We start from the raw sequence: 8,845 nt of genomic DNA on the forward strand, positions 1-8,845 counted from the left end.
GTCATTGTGTCCTTGGGCAAGGCACTTCACCCATATTGCCTAGTGTGAATGTAGTGTGTGAGTGAGAGTTGGTGGTGGTCAGAGGGGCCGATGCCCACTATTGCAGCCTCGCCTCCATCAGTCTGCCCCAGGGCAGCTGTGGCTACAATAGTAGTTTACCACCACTAAGTGTGGAGTGAAAGAATAATCCCTTAATTCTGTAAAGTGACTTTGAGTGTCTATGATAAAGTATATAAAGTATACGGAATTGATGAATTATAATTTTTTTTACCATTTTTTAAATTTAAATTTTTTTTTATATGTATATTATTCTGTGCTTTGGCTTTTCCAAACATGTGTTTTCTCTTGTCATTATTGCATTTGTCATTTATGTGTTCAGGATATGACTGGGTGGTTTCTGTTTCCTTTAAAAAAGTTCCTGCTTGTTGCTGTTAATAAATGACCTTGTAATGACAAGTGGGACATATTGTTATAAATTAGTTTAGAATCAAATGCTGCATCAGCATTTAGCAAGTCTTTTAGTATGTGAAGAAAATTTAGTTTAAGAATCAATAATTTTAGCAAAGTTATGGAGGATGTGAGGGATCGAAGCACTAGAAATAGAAATAGGAAAGTGTTTGTCAGCAATACATATTAATTCTCCTTATGATTGCAACTATATAATTATAACACTCACACTTCTTTATGACTGTGTTTACAGTCTCTCTCTCTTTTTTTACTTGATATTATATGCAATGCAGAAGTGTTTGTCTTTTCATTCTCCTAAAATGTCACAGTACTTTAAATGATTTTTAATGCAAAAACTGAATTTGTTTCAAATGTTTTGTGAAATTAATTTAAATCAGTGTTATGTCATTCTTTACTAATAATAAATCATTCATAATAATAGTAATAACAACACTAAGATAAAAGAATATAATCATGATATTGATCTCTGAAGGGAAATTACATAATAATAATACAATGAGAATACCAGTAACTACAATATTAAAGGAGTGTACAAGGGTTCATTAGCATGTTAGCTCAGCTTCTGTAACATCTCACAGCTTCTCCATCAGCTGCTCTGCACTTCATTATGAGGTGCATTCACTTTCCCCAAGAGAGTGTGGGAAAATAGAGTCTCTATAGGAAACCCTAACATATGATCCCTGATATCCAGGTTAGAAGAGTGCTTAGATTGATCAGAAAGAGCTGAACTAGTTTGATCTAAAACACTTCTTTATCAAAGTCTCCTCTTTACACTATAATATATTCAACCATTAGCAGGAAGCAGAAAATCCCAGGTTCAGTGAAGGCAGCACAGGTGCAGGTGATTAATTGTTCACCCTCTCCTCTCTGTGTGACCTGACTCACTTTGACTTTCCCACATCATTTAACTTAACCAGAGGTCTGCAACCTGTTGCTCTGGGGCCTCATGTGGCTCTGTGACTCTTTTGCAATGGCTCCCTATAGCTTTAAAACATACACTGACATAAAGAATCTTTTTTTTTTTTTTTTAACAGAGGAAAAACACTATTCTAGAAATTAAAAAAAATTAAAATCCAAACAATGCACAACCCTAGTGTTGACCCTCTATTAGTGCACACATTCAACTGACCAAGAGCTATGCCTCCCCCTCCTCTAATGCTACGTTCACACCAAACGCGGTTTCTGCGGGACCGTTCGCGTCTGTCGCGCGAAACCTTCCGCAGGATTCGCGGGATGAAAAAATGTTTCCCTATTCGCTTCATATTCGCGTCTGAAGCGAAGCTCCGCCCACCAGACTCCCAAACGGCGACAACCAGGCTCTGTTTGTTTCCACACCCAAAATGGAGGACCCCAGGAAAATCGCTGCACTTTACCTCTTTTTGAAGAGGAACAGCCGTCAAAACGCACGACGCCGGCGTTCCTGGATTCACCAGGTGAACCAGCAACGTAACCAACTTGGTGAGTTTCACTGCCTGCTCCAGGAGCTTCGCCTGGACGATGGCCGCTTCCAGCGGTACCTGCGACTGACCGTTGCCCAATTCGACGACCTGCTGGGTCGGATTGGCCCACGGATCTCCCGGCAGGACACCAACTACCGGCGTTCCATCTCTGCATCCGAACAGATGTCCATCTGTCTCCGGTAAGTTTCATTAACCGAAGATGCCATTGCCATGATTCATCAGACATATCGCTCAAATACACAATAAAGATAGATACTTCATTAAAATGTTTTTCCTTTTTAGATGCCTATTCTGGGAAATAAGGCCTGCCTCATTAATATTATTTATTGTTGATAATTAATATATTATTTAAGTAATAATTCACAAATAATTTATTTACTATTGGTTATTATTTTCCTCTGAAGAAACCTATTCTGGGAGATTAGACCTGCTTCATTAATACTATTATGTATTTTCTATAATTTCTTTAATATGAAGCAATCATAAATCATTATGTACTAATAATTATTGTCCTCTGGCTACACCTATTCTGGGAGATTAGGCCTGCTTCATTAATATTATTTATAATTCATGTAATATTTAAGTAATAATTCATAAATCATTATTTATTTACTATTGGTAATTATTTTCTGTCATTAATAATATTATGTATTGTTTATAATTTATTTAATATGAAGTAATCATAAATCATTATGTACTAATAATTATTGTCCTCTGGAGACACATTGTGGGAGATAAGGCGTGTTCTCTCTCTCTCATTTCTCCCTCTTTTATGCACACACCCACATTATGCATATTTGATCATCAATCGATCTAATCTTTTCTGTGTCGTTCACCGTGCAGGTACCTGGCCACAGGTGACTCCTTCAGGACCATAGCAAACAGCTTCCGCGTTGGGGTCTCCACCGTCTCCTACATTGTGCCTGAGGTTGCAGCTGCTATCTGGGACTGCCTCGTGGAGGAGTTCATGGCTGTTCCCACCGCAGAGGAGTGGAAGTCCATTGCTGAGACCTTTGAGGCAAAGTGGAATTTCCCTCTCTGCTGTGGAGCACTTGATGGCAAACATGTTGTCCTTAAAGCCCCCCCCAAGTCAGGATCAATGTTCTACAACTACAAGGGAACATATTCTTTAGTTCTCCTTGCAGTTGTAGACGCAAATTATTGTTTCCGGGTGATTGATGTCGGGGGCTATGGGAGAACAAGTGATGGAGGGATCCTCGCCAACTCCACGTTTGGTCAGGCTCTCCGGGCCGGCACCCTCCCCTAGCCTGCAGACCAGACACTGCCAGGGGCAGACCACCGTGGGCCACAGCCACACGCGTCTGTTGCCGATGAGGCTTTTCCACTCAGGAAAAACCTCATGAGGCCATTTCCTGGGCGCAACATCCCAAGAGAGCAGAGAATTTTCAATTACCGTCTGTCCCGGGCTCGTATGGTGGTGGAAGACGCCTTTGGCATCCTCTCCTCTCAGTGGAGAATGTACAGGCGTGCCATGGAGGTGAGGGTAGATGTTGCAGAGAAATGTGTGAAGGCAACCTGTGTTCTGCACAACTTCCTGCGACACACATCTACCACAGCCAGTGCGAACAATCCGACTGCTGAGGTGGAGCCACTGCCAGGACTGGGAAGAGTTGCCGCCAACTACTCTGGACGGGAGGCCATCAGGGTGCGAGAGGTCTTCACATCATACTTCTCTGCAGAGGGAGCTGTTCCGTGGCAAGACAGCAGGCTGTCATAGTGCACCAGCGCACACAAAACGGCTCTTTTAAGAGCCAACCACATACGTCTATAGAGCATACTTCCTACTGCATTAACATGTGTATAATAAATATGGATAATTGGGGGAGAGACATTTGCCATCTTCATTTTTAACCAGACATAAACAATCCCTGAAACCTCACCTCAGAAATTCAGTTAAGGCATTAAAGGTCTCACAGAGACATAAGGAAACTCTAAATTCTTATATGAACATTATATATAACCTTGATGTGGAGTACACATATAGATGTTTAGATGCATTGGTAAAATATACAAAGAAAGCGAATGTCAACTTGAAAATGTGATTTTACTCAACAATCCTTAAAGAACACTATTTACATGAGCTTTATAATACCTCGATTTTAAACAAACTATTATATTAACTTTATAATACCTCGATTTTAAACAAACTATTATATTAACTTTATAATACCTCAATTTTAAACAAACTATTCACATGAACTTTATAATACCTCAATTTTAAACAAACTATTTCCATTAACTTTATAAAACTTCAAACTAAACTATTTACAATGTGATTCCTACCATGCAAAGAGTGCCCCCACCCCACCCCACCCAGCCAAATCTAAAACCTATTCAAAATTTTCTAAATTTAGAGTCACCGGAAGATTGTCAACAAGTACTTTGTACATTTGTAATTTTACAAACTCCCTGTTTTCTGGGGGCACTCTTTGCAGGGTAGGAAGCAGGCTTTTTAAAAACATTTCATCTGCCGACATAGGTGGTGGTGGAGAAGGAGGTGGTCTTCTGAGGGCCTCCATGATGACCAGGTCCATCTCACTTGGGCCTTGGCTGGGTCTCTTCTTTGCTCTCCTTCCTTTAAAGAAACATATATTAACATATATTAATAGCTTATCAAGTCACTGTTACTTAAATACGATCATAGATATATTTTAATTAATCGAGGTAATGATCAACATTGTCATCACTGATATACCAAGCATTTATAGATACATTGTATTTATAACAGAATGCAAAACAACTTCTGTTATGATCATACCAGATGGTTTGGCTGCACTTGATCCTGCAGGAGATGCTGCTGCAGCATTAGCAGGAACCCTTGCAACAGCAGCAGCACCCCCATCAGCACCTCCAGCCTCCACATCAGCACCACCAGCCTCCACATCAGCACCACCAGCATCCTCTCCTTCGCCCTCACCTTCTGCTTCCTCTCCCTCATTGTTTACCTCTGAGTGACAACAAACATGCGATATGAAACATTACTATACATTTTAAATCATGATACTAGATTTTTATCCCCCCCCCAACCCACACTAGAAGAAGTCCTATTGTGCATAAAGGTCTGATTATGAAGCAGATACATTTTTCTATATGTATATATGTCTGCACTGATAAACAAACCTCCAGTCTCTGATGGATGACCATATTCTGCAGCCCTGTCTTCCTCAACCCCCTGCACCATGTTGCTGCTGGTGTCTCTCGGTGAAATGAAGGGGTCGAGGAAGGACATGACCGCAGAGTATTTCCACCTTTTTGATGGCCCTGCAGCTGACCCACTCCTTTTCTCCAGACACTTTCTTTTTTCCTTTAAATACGTGTCTCTCAGGCCCTTCCACCTTTTACGGCAGAGATCCGCTGTCATAAACAGCAGAAAAATAAACAATAATATGTATACAACGGTATAACATATATCAATCCTTACTAAATAAAATAAAATGTTTTTATTAATTTATATATTGCCACTCTAAATTTAATTGATGACGTCTGTTTTATAAATATGAAATAGTGTATCAATATTATGTAATATACATGTACAGACTGTATATATAAAAACTGTGCAGAACTTATATTGAGTGTGTATTGTAAAAATAGTAATATAAGTTAAATATTTTTTGTGTGTAGATAACCTGGTTTTTTATGTTGTGATGTGAAATAAGCTTTGCTTCAACCTATACCCTTTCGGCTGAAGAATTGAACTACTGGGTGTTGTTTGTTCTGTACTTGTTTATGAAGACTATATAATTCTAATTCAATTCAATGAACCACAAGTGAAAAAGGCGGTAAAATGACACAGCGGCCATTAGCTGCAAATCCTAGCTCATTGCCGACTTTCAAAGATGAAAACTACAGAGAAAGAAGATTTACCTGCTAGTCCCACCGCTTCGCCGATCATCCTCCACGCCAGGTCCTTCTTGGTCCGGTCCCGGTACCAATAACTGGCTGTGTTGTACAGCTCAGGGTGGTCACACACCGCTACGATTAGCTTGTCATCCATGTTTGAATAGGTGGGTGGACTGGTTTCCGCGTTGACGGCATGACGTCATTGCCAACAAGGACTCTGATTGGCGTTCGCGCCTGCGCGTCACGCGAAACTGCCGCTGGAGTTCAATATTTTCAACTCAAGCGTACGGCGAATAACGCGAAAATCGGGAGCGCGCTTGCCGTAGCCTTCGCGTTCAACGTGCGAAACAGTCCGCGCCGCCCCACCGGCGAATAATTCGCCTCCCAGCGCGTCTAAACCATTGACTTTGCATGTAATCTGTTTGCTTGTGCCGCAGAAACCGCGTTTGGTGTGAACGTAGCATTATACAGACTATGAGCTACTGATTGGAGTCAGCTGAGGGAGAACATCGCAGGTGCAGCCAATAGCTCCTGATTGGTCCTCAGAGAATCTGTCCAGAACAATGTGTGGAATAAAACCTGCACTGCCATGAACTATTACGGAACCTCTAGACATTCTGTAGCGTACAGACCACTAGTGTCTGGGTTTTTACTAATAACTTACTAATAGTTGCATTTTCAGATACCTAGCATCACAAGAACTTATTAGTAGCTGTTGAGGACCCTGAGAAATCAAATACACCTTTGCTATACCACATTGCAGGATGTCTGAGGCCTATGGGGTCCATAGGGACAGGGCTCTACTGGTACATTGTCACGTTTCAGGTCATCCAAAGGGTTCATTTAAAATGATTGTTACTCCCTTTGAGATTGATCTAACAAGCTGTAAGACTAGCTTCACTAAATGTATTTTGTTTGTCTAAAACTTGGGGACAATTTAAAGTGTACAAGTGTGGGTTGGACAAAATTCCACGTTTGTACAGATTCAGTGAAGGACTAAAAAGTATTGGGGTTCTGGACCAAATACTGCCACATCCAGACATCTATTGACCCCCGTTATGCTATGAACCAAACACTGACCAGGTGGATGATCTTTTCAGCATTCTTCTCTCTCCAGAAGGAGCAACAAGAAAGCTGCTGAGGAGGTGGTCCATACTTTCTGGAGGGACTATCTCCAAGATGCAGAAGGTAATTAATAGTGTAATGGTCAAATAAACTAATGCATCTGGGTTTTTTGGCGTGTTTTTTTAAATATTTATTTTCAAAACACTCCTGTACAACAAGCATTACAGATTGTCTCTTTGTAATCATAACATTGTCTTAAAGCAACCTGCAAATGTTGAAAGATTACAGACATGTTATAAATTAATTGCTATGAGAGATATTCAGATTTTAGACGCTTTGGTTTTTGAAGTGAAATAATTTCACTAGACAATTTATTCAGTATCAGCTAATGTTGATTACTTTAGAGATGATTGATATATACTTTAATTGGACCAACTACCACTGATAACATCTGTGCTACCACCTATTGGCTTTTCTCCAACTCCTTCAGTCTGGTTCATTCACAAAGGAGATGATGCTTCTCTACATCAATGTTTCCTCATGCCAACACATGAATCAACTGTATCAAGTTGCCACTACATGGCAGTGTTAGAGATATTTGAAAAAGTTATTTCGAATGATGTATAGTATTAATGGTAATTTACAAAAAAAACTAAAAACCAAATGCTCTTTTTTGTAATATAATTGCTGTAATAAGTTGGAGGGGGAGGGGCTCCTGTTGGGCCTGTTGTTTTCAGAAAGAGAGATTTTTTTTTAATTACAAATGATGTACATTATTACGTAAACTAGTGTGATTGGGTTGTAGATAACCACATCAGTGCTAATTATTCAACACAACAGCACAACTTCCAGTGTGATATTTCCTTTATCCAACTGTTCTACAAGCATATTTTATTAAACGGTATTAAGTAAAGTAAAGTAAACTTTATTTGTACAGCACTTTTCACAGACAGTCACACAGTGCTTCACAGTAATAAAACAAATAGGAAAACATCTTAAAAAAAAGAAACATAACAAGCAGACAGTCAATGGCAGTGTGAGTCGGTTGGACTCAAATGTTATAACAAACAAATATGTTTTCAGGCGCTTTTTGAAGATATCCACATAGTCCAGGGAGCACAAGTCGAGTGGGAGTTCATTCCAAAGTCGAGGCGCAGTAGCTTTGAATGATTGAGCTCCCTGGGTTTTAAAGCAGGTACATGGAACCATCAACAAGTTCTGCCTTGACGACCTCAAGCTCCGAGTGGAGTTGTAGGGTTTAATAAGTTCAGAAATGTAAGAGGGGGCCTGACCATGTAGGGGTCGCGAAAGGCTATCACTAACATTTGAATTCAACAGGGAGCCAGTGAAGAGATTTCCACACAGGGGTCATGTGGGCCCTCCTTTTGGTGCTAGTCATAAGTCTCACAGCTGAGTTTGGACTGACTGCAACCGAACCAGCTCTTTTTTATTGAGACACGTGAAGAGGCTGTTGCAGTAGTCCAGGCGCGAGGACACAAAAGCATGAATAATCATTTTGAGCTCTTCTCTTGACTTCATGGACCTGAGCCTGGCGATATTACGCAACTGAAAAGAGCAGCTCTTAACCAGCTGTCTACAGTGTTGCTCCAGTGACAAGGATCACCCCTAAATTCCTCAGTTTTGTTTTGGAGGAAAAGAAAGGAAAGTGCTGTTTGATAGTGGGAGTTGCACTGACTATCTGGGGCAATAAGTGTCTCAGTTTTAGCAGAGTTTCGTTGAAGACCATTATCACTTAACCACTGCTTCACTTGTGTGAGACGTGATTAAGGAACTCAGTTTGTGGACCTCGGAGGTCTTAAATGAACAGTACAACTGGAGCTCATCAGCAAATAGATGATAGGATACATCACTGAACTGCTGGATTATTTGACCGAGAGGGAGAACATACCGCAAAAAGAGGAGAGGCCCCATAACAGAGCCTTGGGACTCACCGCACAGCAGATTGTTCGACTGACATTATATGGTTTACA

General features: G+C 40.5%; 1 protein-coding gene across 1 annotated transcript; it reads right to left on the reverse strand.

Moving 5' to 3' along the window:
- Positions 1-3,286: 3,286 nt before the first annotated feature.
- On the reverse strand, positions 3,287-5,943 carry LOC114466699 (uncharacterized). The gene is made up of 6 exons (XM_028452337.1): positions 5,814-5,943; positions 5,070-5,303; positions 4,708-4,896; positions 4,425-4,524; positions 3,343-3,574; positions 3,287-3,301 (listed from the first exon to the last, which is right to left on the reverse strand). The coding sequence occupies exons 1-6, from the start codon at positions 5,941-5,943 to the stop codon at positions 3,287-3,289; spliced, it is 900 nt and encodes a 299-aa protein (XP_028308138.1).
- Positions 5,944-8,845: the final 2,902 nt, after the last annotated feature.

The sequence above is a fragment of the Gouania willdenowi genome, chromosome 7 (assembly GCF_900634775.1).
Source record: "Gouania willdenowi chromosome 7, fGouWil2.1, whole genome shotgun sequence".
NCBI classification, from domain to species: Eukaryota; Metazoa; Chordata; class Actinopteri; order Blenniiformes; family Gobiesocidae; genus Gouania; species Gouania willdenowi.

Bases quoted from the DNA above. Each gene is read 5' to 3' on its own strand.
- LOC114466699 (XM_028452337.1), bottom strand. From the start codon at position 5,943: ATGGATGACAAGCTAATCGTAGCGGTGTGTGACCACCCTGAGCTGTAC. The intron at 5,304-5,813 runs GTAAATCTTCTT...TGTTTATGACAG, and splicing joins CGAAGCGGTGGGACTAGCAG to CGGATCTCTGCCGTAAAAGG. The intron at 4,897-5,069 runs GTTTGTTTATCA...GTTGTCACTCAG, and splicing joins TCATCCATCAGAGACTGGAG to AGGTAAACAATGAGGGAGAG.